The sequence below is a fragment of the Erinaceus europaeus genome, chromosome 8 (genome assembly GCF_950295315.1).
Source record: "Erinaceus europaeus chromosome 8, mEriEur2.1, whole genome shotgun sequence".
Classification (NCBI taxonomy): Eukaryota; Metazoa; Chordata; class Mammalia; order Eulipotyphla; family Erinaceidae; genus Erinaceus; species Erinaceus europaeus.
The window spans coordinates 109,768,655-109,786,395 of NC_080169.1; the positions used below are offsets into that span (position 1 = coordinate 109,768,655).

General features: G+C 43.5%; 1 protein-coding gene across 2 annotated transcripts in view; it reads right to left on the bottom strand.

Moving 5' to 3' along the window:
• The window catches only part of DGKI (diacylglycerol kinase iota), a 593,672-nt gene that overhangs the window by 289,382 nt on the left and 286,549 nt on the right, over nt 1-17,741 (bottom strand). For both annotated transcript variants that reach the window (XM_060196647.1, XM_060196646.1), the window contains exons 4-5: nt 12,527-12,601; nt 10,892-10,948 (exon numbers count right to left, since the gene is read on the bottom strand). In XM_060196647.1, the coding sequence (XP_060052630.1) occupies nt 10,892-10,948; nt 12,527-12,601 (132 nt within the window). The remainder of the gene's footprint in view (nt 1-10,891; nt 10,949-12,526; nt 12,602-17,741) is intronic.

Genomic DNA, 17,741 nt, shown 5'->3' on the forward strand with positions numbered 1-17,741 from the left:
CTTAACCCAGTACACCACTGCCTGCCCCCACTCCTCCCCATGAACCTAGAGGGGTTTGTTTTTGCTGTAAGTGATATGGGAGCCACTTAGAGGGCTTCAAGAGAAAAAATGCCATCAAGCAATTTTCATTCAAAAAACTTGCCCTTACATTATGGTTAAGGAATGGGAAGAGAAAAGTAAAGGAATCATGGAGAAGATATTGGAGTGGTCCAGAGTGTGACATCATGGACTGGCACTGGCACTGGCAATATAAATGGAGACCAATGGGTGGTGTGAAATAAAATTTATATATTAAACAGATAGTGATGGCAAATGAATTAGATGCAGTGTATGCATGGGAGAGCAGATCAGTGTGGCTCTTGCCAAGTGAAGTTCTCAGCTCAGGAGCCAGATCAACAAGCTTCTATGGTACAAAAGAATTGACAAAAAAGTCAATCTGGTGATGGAAATAGTGATTTTAGTTTTATATTCATTTCATTTTAAAAAAATATTATACCTATTTTAATGAGAGAGATACAGAGAGTTAATATTATATCTATGTCAATGAGAGAGCTAGAGAAAGAGAGAAAGAAAGGGAGTAGAGAATTTTAGAATTCTAACTTATGATGGTACTGAGGATTGAACCTGGAACCTTGGAGCCTCAGGCATAAAAGTCTTTTTTTAATTTTTTTATTATTATTTTTTGAAAATTGCAAATAAAAAGTTTAATTTCAAAAACTGTGTTTGTCATTTATAAATACACTAAAACATAGTCAATGGAAATTCAGATTAATAATACAGTATTTTAACAACTTTTCTAAAAGGTCATAGGCAAATAAATTGAGTTACCTGTTTCACCCAGAATGTTTAATTGGTTTGAAATGATAAAAATGAAATCTTTTCCACATGTTGAAGCAAAACTGAAGAAATGTCATTGTTTATAGGATCTTGACAACTAGGATTTCATTCCGATGTCCTTAGGATTCTAGCGATGGCTAAATCTTCCCTTGTTTATGGGGGACAGTAATATCTAAACATCTAAGGCTATTCTTCCAAAGTAATGAAACAATTTCTTGCTTAATTAGCCATCTCTTTGAAAAACAAGTTTTATACTGGGAGTTTGATCAAACTGGGGGTCAGTGCACACATTTCAAATTTCAAAAGCTAGCTTCATCGTGTAGACACCAAGTCAGAGGCTTAGAGGTTTAACCAATGGGACGGCCGTAAACGTGTCATGTTGTGTACTGGCTGAACAACAGGCATAAAGGGGCCTGTTACAGGTACTGAGGATGCTGCCTTCACTGACCATAAGAACCTGAATATAAAACGTAAAACGGGACATCCTCTTCACCAAATCACCACTGAAGTGACATCCAGGATTCACTAACATTTAATTTTGTCTTCAAATTCTGCATCTCTGTAGTAGTAAAAAAGTTACCTTCCAGAATATTCTGTGTTCAACATTTTAGTGCCTGCAGTTATAACCTGCTCAGTCAGGATGGCTTGAACTCCACCTCCTATTTACAAATTTCATTTGACAGCTATGAAAGCTGTTATGTTGCAATTAAAGCAATTTTTAACTAACATACAGTACCTGATTTGTGGTTTTTACATAATTGAATAAAAAGCCTACAGAATGAAACTGTTTACATCTTCTCAGCCATTCTAGTAAAACAAATTACTAAACCCCCAACTTATAAAAAAAAAACCAAAAACTTGACAGTTATAAATTCAAACCTAATCATCATTATTTCATAATTGACGAGACAGGTTATTTCTAGTGGACTTGCTAAAACACACACCATGAAACCTGGTGATACCTGGCCTGATGGACAAGGTATAAGGCACAAGCAGACACTGCGGGAGGGCTGGGCAATGGAATTCGCATAGACCTGAGTGCCTGGTCTCGTCACACAGGCCCACCAGAGCGAGCGAGCCATCGGCCCCAGGACAAGTTGCTGATGCCTACTGAGCAACAGTATTTGAGTCTGCTGGCTCCATCTGAATTTCAATACTGAAAGCATATTAAGGGGAGGTTCACTTTCAAAAAGATCAGTTTTTCAAAATGTTCCATCATGAGCCTAGACTGGCCAAAGCAACTGTTCTCTGTGGGTGTGTTGAACAGCTTTTCTGAAGGGACAATGCTCTGGAGGACAGCCTAAAAACCTGACAGCCAGAGTGGAGAGGCCTGGCCAGGCTGCCCTCTTCAGGTTCCAGTAGGTGAGGGGGTCACAGCTGTGTTCCAGCACCTCCTCCTCCAGGTAGGCCAGAACCATATCTTCAGGCACCCGGGTCTTCTCCAGAGAGCCTCTCTTTTTCATCTTGTCCATGAGTGACCACAGGCTCTCCTCCCCAGCAGAGCTCTGTGGTGAGGTCTCTGGCTCATGCCCATTGGAGACAGGTGTTTCATCTGAGGTAGAATTCAGCAATTCTAGTTCCCTGATTAAATCCTGCTTCTACTGTTCCGCCTCTTCCTCAGAGAACAGAGAGGCTTTGTAACGAGGGTCCAGCAGTGTAGCAAAGATGTACCTGGGGTCATGAAGGGTGGCAGACAATCGACTCACCATGGCTTCCTTCAGAGACTTCAGCATGGAGTCAATGCCCATCGTCTCCTCAAAGAGCATCTCGATCTTCCTGTTCAGAATGTGGATCATGGGGATGACCTGGCTCAGAGTGGACACGTGGCTGCTCATTTCCTGACTCGCAGCATCAAACGGCGTCAAGGCATGACACACAGACTGCATGACCTCCCACTGGTCACAGCTGATCAGCTCTCTGAAATTACATTCGATCGACAGCTCATTGACGGCCCTTTTCTGTTCAATGAGTCGTTCAAGCATATGGAAGGAAGTGTTCCATTTGGATGGGACATCTTGAATAAGATGGTGCTGTGGCAACTCATATTCCCTCTGCAGCTCCGCTAGCTTCTCTTTTGCTCTCGGTGACCGATGCACCCATTCGAATATCTTCCGTGCGATGCTAAGTAAATTCTGGACCATTCTCTGGCTCTTAATGGCTTCGCTGACAAAGAGATTCACGGTGTGGCTGAAGCACTGCACGCTCGAGTGTTCGCCCTCATTCAGTGTCTTTCTTATGCTGGGGTTGTCAGTCACTGTGATACGGATCTGAAGACCAGTGGACGTTACCCAGGCTTCCCACCAGCATTCCAGCTGCTTCTGTATGCTGTTGCCACTGTAGTCACAGTCAATCTGAGATATGTCTAGAAGGGCTGAGCAGTGGTGGTCCTCACAGTGTGGACGGACTGAGGACTCAAAGGTGACCCAGTGGGCAGTGGGTATCAGGTACTCTCGGGTCTGGTTGCTCATCCATATTCCAGAGGTGAAGTGGACCACACCACTCTCAGCCTCCCTAAGATGCGACTTGATGATCTGCTTCACATTATCATACATACCTGGGATCGCAGTCCTGGAGAAGTAAGAAGGGGAGGGTAAGGAGTACTGAGGTTTCAAGTATTCGAGCTGCCTGCTAAAGCCAACATTGTCTACAAGAGAGTATGGCTGGAGGTCAAGTGCAATCATTTCAGCAATGAGACTTGTGATTTTTTTGGCAACTGGATGAGAGTCATAAAACTTCTCACTGGTGCTGTCGAAGAAGGAAGTTCCTGATAATTCTGAGTTTGGGGGCACTGGGGGAGTTGGAGAAGAGGAGCGGGTGGTCTGGTGGACATCCGTCTTCAGGACATTGCTGAGGAACCTCTGTAAGTGTCTCAGGAGACAACTGGTGCCCAAGTTTGTTGGTTTCTTCCCCCTGCTTATTGTCTGGCCACAGTGCAAGCACACAACTTTAGTAGGATCTGCAGAGCATATAGAAAAGTGATTCCACAACTTTGAGGTCTTTTTACTATTAACGGGAATCATAACCTGACTATTTTTTTGTCACCTTTGCTGGCAAGCCAGTTAATTTGGAGGAGGAACTTTCTGCAGAAGCCAGAGTAGCATATGGAGAATTGGCCAAACTTGCCCCTAAAAAGCCCTTCTGGTTGCCAACAACTTGGGGGCGGCGCCTGTACAGATGCCTCATCAAACAGCTGGTGCCCACGTCACCCTTCTTTCCCCGGCTGATGACACAGCTGCAGTACCTGCATACAGATTTGAGACTGTCCATGGGGGCTAAGGAAAAGTGGTGCCACACCTCAGACTTGAGTTTCTTCATAACCTTTTTTTTTCTGCTGGAACACAGCACCAGATTCAAACAGTCTAGGGCTCAACCTGTCACCTTGCTGCTTCTCAGGAGGGAGAGGACACCAGTGAGGTCTCACCAACGTCATCAGAGGATGACAACACCGACGCGTCTTCCATCAGTGCCTCTCCAAGGTGCAGCTGGGACTGCAGGTCTTCAGGTAGCCGGTCAGGGGAAGAGAAGATGGAGGGGGACTCTGAGGCCAGCTTCCCTGGAGAGGAAGACAAAGAGTTCGAGTCTCCTTCCAGAGATGGCAGGAGAGGCGGAGCCGAGTGCAGGGGTGGGATGCCTGTGCCCCCCCATTCTCTTGCAGCACGATGGAGCGGTGCACCCGCCACATGTGCCTGATGAGGCAGCTTGTGCCCAGGTCCTTCCCGTTCTTCCCTCTGCTAAACTCGTTCATGCAGTGGATGCAGACAGCTGTGGAGTTGTCCAGAGGTGACAGGTAGAAGTGCTTCCAAACGGCTGACCTTCTCCTGGAACCAGATGTGCTCTTTGGAAGAGGTAGGCTTTTCTCAGTTCCGTTCTCCACAGTTTCATCAAAATGGAGTGTGGGGAGGGGAGGAGGCAATCCCCTCAGGGATTCTTCCCTGCTATACTTCTCAGAGACAGACACATTGCAGGAGACTTCTTCAGGCAAAACTAAAGACATAGATTCCTCGGTTTTCTGATCAGGGGATGGAATCTTAGATGTCATTTTGGGGACAAGTTTAACGGGTGAGAGTACGGGGCTCAAGTCTCCGGTGTCTGCAGGCTGTGGTGGGAGCAGCAATGAAGGGGGAGAGAGAGAGGCTAGAGCTGCCATACTTCCGTTTTCCTGAATGAGCTCAGTGGGGTGAGCTGAGCGCGCCTCACATGTCTCATGAGACAACTCGTACTCAAGTCTTTTTCATTCTTTCCTCTGCTGAACTCTTTCATACAGTACATACATATTGCTTTAGTGCTATCCCGAGGAGAGATGAAAAAATGCTTCCAAGCTGGAGACTTCTTCCTGGAGCTGATGTTCTGGCTGGAGAGAAGGCTCTGGCCACATTGTAGAGCGTGCTGCTGTACTGAGAGAACAGGGCCCCGCAGTCATCCTCGTTGTCGGGGGACAGGTGCCTTCAGGGGAGGGTATAGCTGCGGTTTGCTTCCCCGTCTTTGGCCTGTTCATCACCGCTATCAGCTGGCTTCCGACTCTCATGCTCTTTTTTAAAGTCCACGCTTTCCAAACTGTGATTAGGAATGCCATCTTCATCTTCTTCTATTTTAAAACTTATTTTATCAGAAACAAACCACTATCCCCTTTGGGGCAGGTTTCTGGGCTATTCTCCATGACTGACCATAACTGTCTGGCTACCTCATCATGTTAATATCTTATGTGGGTAAAAAAAAAATGGATCCAAGTGCTCATGTGTGTCCCCAAATGTTCTGCTTATTCAGTTTTTTCTTCCTCAACAGAACTATCTTTTGGGATGTTTGTAAATAACCAGACATCTGAGTGAGAAAGAGCATGTGTGACTTCTGAGCATCTCATAGCAGGACACAGGCCGCCACCGTCTGCCAGGAGCTCTGTTAGTTACTTCACAGTGTCGACACAAATTTACAAAGTGGAGACCTGTTCCTCATCTTCAAGATCAACCGCAGTCCTCTGGGTAGCATGATGGTCCTTTCACATTACCTCGGGCGCAGCTCCCGCAGGGCAGCAAAGGACACAAGGCGCCAGGCCTATGCGCTTCCATTCATTAGCCATGGCTTTGTCTGCCCCCGCTGCCTGCCACCCGCCACCCGTGACGCCGCCTGACACTGCGCCCCTCCCAGGGCCCCGCTAGGCGCGGGGGCGGGGGCGGGGGCGGGACGGGCGCGCCTTTTTTTTTTTAACTTTTAAAATTATATTTTGTTTATTGGATAGAGACAACCAGACGTTGAGAGGGGGAGGAGGGATAGGGAAGGAGGGAGACAGAAAGACACCTGCAGCTCTGCTTCATCACTCGCAAAGCTTTCCCCCTGCAGGTGGAAACCAGGGGCTTGAATTGAGGTCCTTGTGCATTATAGTATGTGCTGTCAACCAAGTGCACCACCACACAGCCTCTGAAAGCCTTTTCCATAACCATTATGCTACCTTTCTAGCCCCATTTTATTTGAAATTATTTCATTGTTTTCCATGGAGATATCCAGTGGAATATAAGTGGATGTTTGGACTTGAAACAGTAAGTTAGGAAGTGTCAGCCAGAAGTAAAAGTTAAAGTCACAATACTGACTCTCCCAGAAAGAGTGGACAGAAAGAATGTGATCAATTACCAAGGTCAGAGAAGCATGCAGATATCAGGGGGCTTGAATGATGAGACTCAGGAGGACTATCCCTTGAAGGAATGGAATGTTATCAGAGTGGTATGACAGGAACCAAGCATGAGAACATTTCAGGAAAGTTGAAGCATTGAATATTTTATTTCTTTTTTTTTTTTAATTGACTTATTTGGGGCCGGGTGGTGGCGCACCTGATTAAGCGCACCTGTTACTGTTACAATGCGCAAGGACCCAGGTTCAAGTCCCCGGTCCCCAACTGCAGAGGGAAAGCTTCACAAGTGGTGAAGCAGGGCTGCAGGTGTCTCTCTCTCTCTCTCTCGCTCTATCTTCCCCTTCCCTCTCGATTTCTGACTGTCTCTATCAAATAAATAAAGATAATTAAAACATTTAAAAAATCATTTAATAAAAAAAAGAAATTGACTTATTTATATGAAAGAGAAAGAGAGAGAGGGAGAGAGAGAGAGCCCGACCAGAGCATGGTTGCAGAGCCTGCAGTGCCAGGAATGGAATCCAGAGCCCCATGCATGCAAGTTCTGTGCTCTGCCCACTGAGCCACCTCCCCATTTACAAGCGACTATTTCTTTTTTTTTTGTGAATTATTTTTAATATTTATTTATTCATTCCCTTTTGTTGCCCTTGTTGTTTTATTGTTTTTTTTTTAATTTAAGTAAAAGACTCTGGGGTGGGTGGGTGGGTGGGGAGAATACAGGTCCATGAAAAATGATGAATTAAATAGTGGGGGTTGTATTGTTAAATGGGAATCTGGGGAATGTTATGCATGTAAAAAAAAAAAAGTAGAAACGCAAAGCAGAAATTGACTGAGTTTGGAGTATGGCACCAAAGTAAGAAAGCAGAAGTACACTAGAGTTTGCAGTGAGTACCTCCCTAATACTTCCTCTCCACTTTTCCAAGCTTTGGGTCCATGATTGCTCAACAATTTGTTTGGCTTTGTATGTTAACTCTCTTTTCAGTCACCAGGTTCCAGGTGTCATCAGGATGCCGGCCAGACTTCCCTGGATTGAAGACCCCGCCAATATGTCCTGGAGCTCAGCTTCCCCAGAGACCCACCCTACTAGGGAAAGAGAGAGGCAAACTGGGAGTATGGACCGACCAGTCAACGCCCATGTTCAGCGGGGAAGCAATTACAGAAGCCAGACCTTCTACCTTCTGCAACCCACAATGACCCTGGGTCCATGCTCCCAGAGGGATAGAGAATGGGAAAGCTATCGGGGGAGGGGGTGGGATATGGAGATTGGGCGGTGGGAATTGTGTGGAGTTGTACCCCTCCTACCCTATGGTTTTGAATATTTTATTTCATTAAAAAAAAATCAAACAAGAAAAGAACAGAAAAATGTCTGGTGGACTTGACACTATAAGCCATGGGGGTGGGGGTGTCAGTGCACAGAATGAGAAGGAAGTAGATCAGAACAGGTTAAAGCAAAGAGGAGCTGGCGTCCTGGAAATTATGTCTTTTCTCTTTTTTAATTGTTGTAGTTATTATTATTGATGTCATTGTTGTTGAATAGGACAGAGAGAAATGGAGAGAGATGGGGAAGACAGAGAGGGGGAAGAGAAAGATAGACACTTGCAGACCTGCTTCACCGCCTGTGAAGTGACTCCCCTGCAGGTGGGGAGCCAGGGACTCCAGGATCCTTATATCAGTCCTTGCTCTTTGCACCACCTGCGCTTAACCTGCTGCGCTACCGCCTGACTCCCGGAAGTGATTTCTATAGATAAGACTTGGTGTGAACACAAAGCTGAGAATCAGAGCAGCACTTAAGATCAATGCACAGCTGGTGGTTAAGAAATATTTTTGTTTGTTTTAAGCTGGAGGCTAACAGAACATATTCATTCGTGCTGACAGAAATAATCTAGTGGGGATGGTGTGGATACGTGAAAAGAGAAATGGAACCATGCAAGAAAACTGAAGAAAAACAACAACAACACCTAGCAATAGAAAAATTCACATAAAATAACAAAATCACTAGAGCAAGAAAGAGAAAGTATAAAGATTAGGGCATGAAAGGTAGAGAGATAAAGAGCACCTGGCTGGAAAGTCATAGACTTCATCCTAAGTACATGCAGTGATGCCTTTTACTGTCTTGAATCAAAGTTCATTTTCACTCAAGCTACCACTTGGGAAGCCTGTTAGCCAATGCTACAGTACACTCAGACCTGCTTTTGAGAATACCAACAACCTTACCATGGTTCTTAGGTTTGTCCCACTTTGTATGTGACTCTATCTTTCACATAATGGGTAAACCCAGTGGGAGGGGACAACTATATTTTCCTCTCTACAGCTTCTATTCCCACCTTACTCTGCCTTTGCTACCTTCTAGTCTTCTTGTGCTACTCCTTGGCAGTGAAGTCACTCATTGCTAGTGTCTTCCTACAATTAACTTTTGTTAATATGTCAGTAAACCCTTCCTTCATTCAGACACCTGCTATCGATATCCCACCCATTCATCCATTCTTGTGACTGGAATAATCATACGGAAAGGCTGGTGGTCTCACTGGTCTTGACCTTTAAGCCCAGACCTCATCATAAGATCCAACCTCTTATATCAACTCAGCTCTTTTATAGGCAGCTCCATTTGGGACACCTCAAACTTGAAACATCTACAGCTAACCTCATCATCTAACCTCATCCTTGTACTATGTGCACTTAACCCAGTGAGCTACCCCTAGGCCCCCTCTTTACCCTATCCTCAATCAACTAGTTTTTATAACTTTTAACCAGTTTACCAGGGCATGTGCCAGCTTTCCTGTGTTTATGCCCAAATTCCAACCAAGTGCTAATCCTGTCCATTATTTTTCCTTGAAATCTGCATCTATTGTTTTTTTCTCATCTCATCCTCTCATTCTTACTTTAGTTCAGATCACTATTACCTCTTGCCTACCTTACTAGAATAGTTGCTTAGATTTTTTTCCATGCCTCCAGTACTGCTACTCTTAAGCTCAGCAATACCCCCTCTATAGTATAGCCAGAACAATATTCTGCACCCCATAAAGTACTTTGGTCCACACTCCCAGAGGGATAAAGAACGGGGAAATTCCCAGGGGAGGGGAGGGGATATGGAACTCCGGTGATGGTACTGTGTGGAATTGCACCTCTGTTATCCTACAATTTTATAAATCATTATTAAATCACTGATAAAAAAATTCCCACTTCGTGATAATCCAACCCTCAACTTGTAACATGCCTTCCAAAGATCTCAGTGATTCTACCCACTGGTCTCTCAGCTTGCATCTCTTCCAATCATGTTATCTCCTGCTTTTGTCCTCATGCATATGCATGTACTCTCTATGAGAAGACTCTCACCCATCTCTCACCTACCCTCTTTCAACTAGACAATTCCTCTAGTTTCTGCCTCTCCAAGGGTGCCACCTCCTCTCAAACTTTTCCCCTCTCATTATTTGTTACTCTACAGAGCTAAGCTTGAGGAGTGCACTGGCTGGAACAACTTCCAAAGGGACAAATGTAAACCTAACTCTCACTCTTATGGGGAATATCAATGGCCTAGGAAAAAAAAAGCATATTTCTTCAAACTTACATCTATCCTACTTTGTAATAGGAAGAGAACTGGGTACTGGATAAGATGGTGACAGCTGGACAGACTAGCATATGTTTTAAGGAGAATGAGTTCTGTCAATAACAGACTGTTTTCTATTTGTTTTTTGGAGGGACTGCTGGAGCTTGAGTATCCAGCATGGTGCAGAAGGACAATGGGGTATCTAATAACTGTCTTCACTTGCATTACTTCACCAGGCTGTGCTCAACCCCTTCTCAATAAAAGCTGAACAAGTCTCAGTAGAGCTCTCCTCATGCTATCAAATCTGCTTGCCACTAGCGTAGCTGCAATTTCTCCTCCCTTGAATTCCCTGTTTACTGTTTTGTCTTCTCTAGCAAGCTGCAAGGGTGAGGGACTGAATAGCAGATGTAATTCTATCTTATTATTTATTTGGTCACTTACTTAACAGATGCAAGTGCAAAGATTTAGAGAGATTAGATGACGCCCAAAAGTACACAATGGCAAAACTGATTTTGTGACCAGACAGTTTGACTCCAGGGTTTGCAGGCTTCCTTTGTATCTATTCTGCCACCCAGAACAGTTTCAAAATTGAAAAAAAAAAAAAAAAAGGAGTCAAAATCAACTGGAAGACAACAAAAATGTTCCTTTTGCTTTACCCCCTTCAGTTCTACCATAACTTCCTCCCGATATCCTCTGTTTCATTTGGTAGGTCAGACATTCGTTCTCCCAAAACATCCCCTAAGGTTTACAGAGGACAGAAACATATGTCAAAGAGTCTAAGAAACTACTATAGAATGGAAGCGAGGTTTATTCTTTAGCATCAGTGAAAATAAACGCAGAAAAACAGCTGTGCACAGTACATCTTCCTTAAACTAGAACTCTAAAATACTCACTTCTCTTGGTGATCTTGAACCCCCTTCTCGAAATGTTGGTTTACATCTGAAATTAATCTGTGATGGTTAAGAGAAAAGAACATTATTAGTGGTGATCATCAAGCTAGATAACATTATCTCAAAAATCAACAGTGACAGACTACAAAACCTCTGAGGGGGAGGAACAGAACTTAAAAATATTTAGTCTTTTGAAAACATCACCTTAGATATTCCACAGAGATCTCTTGAATTTCATTGATGGAACCAAAGTATTCTTAGAGAATGATGCTCTTATATCATCCAACTGAGAAACTAAGGTAATAAAATATTAGGAGGAGCTATACCAGTGGGAATCATCCAGTTGTGTTTAAGATATTAAGAAAGGAAAAATGCAAATCAGACACTTTTCCAATATAAGAATGATTTGCATAAACACAAAAAGCATTCTTTAAAGATTAAGCACCATCACTCAACTAGGTGTGGAGATCCCCCAGTATATTTACATCTCTTCGAGTGATTTGATAAGGTAAAAGTCATACAGAAATGAAAGAAATGAATGAACAAAATCTGGAAAGGCAAAGTACTAAATACCAGCAATCACATCTACAAATCACCAGTTGGCAATATTTGGTAACAACACATCAATGAAACTAAAGGAATGTCACAAGGGAATAAAATGCTTCAACATATTTACACACGGTAACCCCAAGAGCATGGATGATGAAAAGAGGACCAAAGGGAAAAAAATGCATCAAGAGAAAAGGAGAGGAGAAGCAACAGACAAGTCACCGATGGAGCCTCTGCGTTGATCCATAGACCAAAGAGAACTCTGGAGGACTCACTTCCAGGGATGAGACACCAAGGACATGTCACTTCCTGCCCTACACACATTAGTGTCCTGCAAACAGGATGCATCAACTGGGAGCTGTCTTCTATGGAAGCATAGCTCTCTCCCTCACTGCTACTTTAGGGAGAAATCAACCTACACAGGTCAGACATATCTAAACAATGATTGTAAACAGCTTAAGGATTGTTTTCTTAAGCAAACAAACTAAAAAAGAAAAATCTTGCAGAAAAATCCTTTAAGTTGATAGCAGTACTTAAACAAAAGGGCCAGAAGAAGAATAAGAAGTGTATATCAGATTTATCACTTTGAAGCTTATCTCTCCTTTTCCCAAGAGTTGACACATAGTGGTTATAAATTCTACTTTGGAAAACAATAAAGTTAATAAATCTTACAATTCCCTTTCCATTGTGAAGCTGGTGAAAACACTGGATTTCTGGTTTCCAAAGGGGCATCATTAAGAGAGAAAGAAAGAAAGAAAGAAAGAAAGAAAGAAAGAAAGAAAGAAAGAAAGGAGGGAGGGAGGGAGGGAGGGAGGGAGGGAGGGAGGGAGGGAGGAAGGAAGGAAGGAAGGAAGGAATGACGGAAGGAAGGAAGGTTGGAAAGATGGAAGGAAGGAAGAAAGGAGGGAATGAAAGAAGGAATAAAGAAAGGAAGGAAGGAAGGAAGGAAGGAAGGAAAGAAGGAACGATGGAAGGAAAGAAGGAAAGAAGGAAGAAAGAAAAAATGTTGGAAATAAAATTTGACACCTGGTCTTGGGAGTCCAAACACCTGAACTGTAGCAAAGGTAGCAGCAGGTGGCGCACTCTCACCTTTTCTAGCTGTTCAATGCAGGCTGTGTGAACCACGATTTTGCAGACAGCACACTTCCTCCTGAGAGCTGATTTCTACAACATTCAATTTAAAACACAAGGAGAAGTGTTAACAGTCTGTTCTGAAGAGTTTCTGAGAATTGAAAGAGAGTCTGTGTAAATAAAGCAAGTATGACAAGTGTCTGGATGCTTAAGCAAATTAAAACTTCTTCAGAAACTTTCTCAACATTCTTTTAACCCAAGTAGCTAGCTAGCCCCATGTCCCCAGGACTTAGGGTGCTATGCATTTCCTCTTCAGAAGTCAATAGTTACAATATCTGCCATCTATTGAATATATGTTTCTTCACTTTATTATTGTTTTAATTTTGTTTCTCTTACATTTGATAGGACAGAGAGACATTATCTCCACATTGAGACATTGTGGAGGGAGGGAGAAAGAGAAATGCCTGAAAGGAGGCTGGATGGTGGCACACCTAGTTAAATGCACACATTAAAGTACACAAGGACACTGATTCAAGACCCTAGTCCCCAACTGCAGGGGGAAGCTTCATAAGCAATGAAGCAGTTGTCTCTTTCTCTCTTCCTTTCTATCTCCTTCCTTCACTCTCAATTTTCCTCTGTGATATCAAATAATATATATATGAAAGAGAGAGACATCTGCAGTGGAGTTTGCCCCTGCAGGTAGGGACCAGGGACTTGAACATGGATCCTTATGGATGGCAAAATGTGCACTCAACTGAGTGAAACCACTGCCTGGTCTTTAATATATAAGTTTCATATAACTTGACAATATGAGCCTTGCTTTCCTGCATGTTTACATGCAGTGCAGGATAATGAACCCAGGGCTTCACACACATGTCATACAGTTGTGCTGCCTATCCCAGTGTTTATTCTGAAATTTTTACAAGAGGGAGGGAGAGAAGATGGCTGGAGAGCCATCAGGCTGGTACTTCAAAAGACTTTCAGGCCTGATGCTCTGAGGTCAAGGTTCAATTTCCAGCCCCATCACTTAAGCCAGAGCTGAGTCGTGTTCTGGTCTTACTCTTTGTGTTTTTCTCTCTGTACCTCTTTCTCTCTCATTAAAGAGATGCATACTAAAGCATCCTTCCACCATCCATGTATTCCATATTCCTTGGTGTTGTCCGTGGTGCTAGATTTAAAGTCCACATTCCTGCATGCTGAGGCATACACTATAATGGCTAAGCCATCTCCAAAACCCCTCCCCTGCCACTCATTTTCACTCTTGTAGTTAAGGGTCAGGCCGACACACAAACTTGGTTATAAGTTGAAATCAAGGATTATTTTCCTACTGCTGAGGAATCTAAATATTAAAAAGCCAGCCACTTTATGTTTCTACCCTAGAAACAAACATATATTAAACTTCATGGGCTTTTGTCCATATTTTCCCAAAAGCAAAATCGTAAGTCTAGCTTTGATGCATAATTATTATTATTATTATTATGACAACAAGAACAGCTGCTAACATGAATTTAATTCTTATCTGTGACTATTCTTGAAGCACTTCACAAACAACAACTCTGTAATCTTCACACCTTTAACAATGGTGATATTCTTGTTCCCATTTCACAGCTATGAAACAGTAGCTGATATGCCCAAGGTCACATCAGAGTTTGGTATGATCCCTCAACCCCCCTGCCTGTATGTATCACACAGTTCCACTAGTCTGAGGTCAACAACTAATTTAAAGTTACAACCACAATTCTTTAGGGGAGGGGTATCTTTTCTCAAATAACAAAAAGTAAGCAGAAGAGGGAAGGAGAGATAGAAAGGAAGATGATAGATAGATAGATAAATTAGAATAGGTTTAATCTGGAGCCATCACTGCTCTAAAATTCAAGCTAGGGGTAAATCAGGCCTCTCTATAAAAGATGGATCTACCTGTCAACGCCCTTTTTCAGCGGGGAAGTAATTACAGTGGTCAGACCTTCCACCTTCTGCATCCCACAATGACCTTGGGTCCATATTCCCATAGGGTTAAAGAATAGGAAAGGGGAGTTGGGCTGTAACGCACGCAGCAGGTTAAGCGCACATGCACCAAGCACAAGGACCCGCGTAAGGATCCCGGTTCGAGCCCTGGCACCCCACCTGCAGGGGAGTCGCTTCACAAGTGGTGAAGCAGGTCTGCAGGTGTCTAGCTTTCTCTCCCCCATCTATCTTCCCCCCCTCTCCATTTTTCTCTGTCCTATACAACAACAATGACATCAATAATAACCACAACAATAAAACAACAAGGGCAACAAAAGGGAATAAATAAATAATAGTAATAAATATTTTTTTAAAAAAAGATTCGGAAAGTTATCAAGGGGGAGGGGATGGGATACGGAGTTCTGGTGGTGGGAATTGTGTGGAGTTGTACCCCTCTTATCCTATGGTTTTGTTAGTGTTTCCTTTTTATAAATAAATAATAAAAAAGGGAAAAAAACTGAACACAGCATGATCAATGCTGACTTCTATTAAAACATAGTACATACAAAAAAAAAAAAAACAGACCAGAAGTATTATCTGCCTGCATACTTTTTGAGGATTTTCATTTTTAATTTTCATTTATTTATGAATGGAGAGAGACAACAGAAATTAAGAGGGGAGAGAGAGATAGAGAGGGAGAGAAAGATAGAATCACCTGCAGTCCTGCTCCATCACTCACGAAGCTTTCCCCCTGTGGGTGGGGACCAGGAGCTTGAACCTGGGCTTGAACTAGAACATGAGCGCTTAACCAAGGCGCCACCACCCGGCCCCATACTTTTGAGGTTTGAGCCCTCAAAGAAACTGATTATAATGAAGTAAACCTGGAAGGGGCTAGGTAGTGGCTCACTGGGTAGAGGGCACACATTAGCATGTGTGAAGACTAGGGCTCAAGCTGCAGGGGCTCACCTGTAGGAAGGAAGCCTCACAGACAATGGAGCAGAGATGTAGATTTCTCTCCTTTCCCTCTCTCCCTCCGTCCCTCCCTCTATAAAAAAAAAAAAAATAGCAAAATCATCACTCGGGTGAGCCCTTTCCTTTCATAGTATTCTCTAATTCCATCCCAAGTGGCTCACTTCCTACCAAAGTCCCAAAACCTAGATATAGACCAGGTTTCAGGAGATAGAGCATATGTTCACACATATCCATAAACTAGTGCAAAATATATACCTGAAAGCAGTAGTACACTAGAGTTTGCAGTGAGTACCCCCAACACTTCATCTCTACTAATCCAAACCTTGGGTCCATGATTGTTCAACAATTTGTTTGGCTTTATATGTTAACTCTCTTTTCAGCCCCCAGGTTCCAGATGCCATCAGGATGCCGGCCAGGCTTCCCTGGACTGATGACCCCACCAACGTGTCCTGGAGCTCCGCTTCCCCAGAGACCCACCCTACTAGGGAAAGAGAGAGGCAGACTGGGAGTATGGACCGACCAGTCAACGCCCATGTTCAGTGGGGAAGCAATTACAGAAGCCAGACCTTCTACCTTCTGCAACCCACAATGACCCTGGGTCCATGCTCCCAGAGGGATAGAGAATGGGAAAGCTATCAGGGGAGGGGATGGGATATGGAGATTGGGTGGTGGGAACTGTGTAGAGTTGTACTCCCCCATCCTATGATTTTTTTAATGTCTCCTTTCTTAAATAAATAAATTTTTTAAAAAATTAGAAAAAATGAAGGGGAAATGACCATGAAGAATGGTGGAGCTCTGCATGCATCAAGATCCAGTAATAAGCCCAGCGACAAAAGCAAAAGAGAAAAGTGTTAAAGAGCTATAGAAACATGCACGTTAGGGGACAGGCAGTGGTGCACCAGGCTAGGGCTAGGCACACACATTGCAGTGCGCAGGGCTTCACTAGTGGTAGAGCAGGGCTGCAGATGTCTCTCAGTCTCTCTCCTTCACTCCTCCATCTCTTCTCAATTTCTCTCTATCTCTACCCAATAATAAATTAATTTAAAAATTTTGAAGCATCCAAGGTACAGAGACCCTGACTTAATGTCCTTAAGAAACGCTCTGAGGGGAGTCGGGCTATAGCGCAGCGGGTTAAGCACAGGTGGCGCAAAGCACAAGGACCGGCATAAGGATCCTGGTTCGAACCCCGGCTCCCCACCTGCAGGGGAGTCGCTTCACAGGCAGTGAAGCAGGTCTGCAGGTGTCTATCTTTCCTCCTCTCTGTCTTCCCCTCCTCTCTCCATTTCTCTCTGTCCTATCCAACAATGACAACAACAATAATAACTACAACAATAAAACAACAAGAGCAACAAAAGGGAATAAATAAATAAAATAAATATATATATATATAAAAAGAAATGCTCTGAGGTAACACTGCTGGCGTGCTCTAGGAAGGAACAATGCCGAGAAATAATCTACAGCCTGCTACTGCCTGAGTAACTCCACTCCCACAAGGTCTCCCCAGTGTTATCGGCTCCTTGCAAAGACCAAGACACTGCGGTATTGAGGTAATAAAATTCGCAGTGTAGACAACCACTGACAGAGGCTCCATTACCCTACCAGTAAGTGCTTTAATCACTCTTTCCTCTACTCTGAGGAAAGATGGTAACTTGGAACATCAAACTGAGTTTGACAACCAAATGATTTGGCCCAAAAAAAAGGTGAAGAGAAAGCAATTCATCTGGTTATACAATGGAGAAGTGTCTGGGGTCTACAACCACAAAGAAAACAAAAAGAAACGAGGGCTGGATGTTGACACACACCTCACAATGAGCAAGGATCCAGGTCTGAGCCCCTAGTCCCCACCTGCAAGGGAAAAACTTTGGTAAAGCAGGGCTGTCGGTGTCTCTCTTCTGCTCTGTCTCCCCCTGCCTCTCAATTTATGGCTGTCTCTTTCTAATAAATAAAGATAATAAAAAAATTTTTTAAAGAAGGGACTGGGTGGTGGTGCACCTGGTTGAGTGTACATGTTACAGTTCTCAAGAACCCAGGTTCAAGCCCCCAGTCCCCACCTGCAGGGGGAATGCTTTGCAAGTGGTGAAGCAGTATTGCAGGAGTCTCTGTCTTTTGCTCTTGATCACCCCCCTTCCCTCTTGATTTCTGACTGTCTCTATACAGTAAATAAAAATAAAGATAGTAAAAAATTAAAAATTAAAAAAAGAAGAAAAAAAAGAGGAGGGAAAGGAGGGGATTGTGTGAGGAGAAACAGCAGCAGCAGCAGTGGTGGGAGTAGACTCCAGACAAGAGTATTAAATTTCTTCATTTTATTTATTTACTT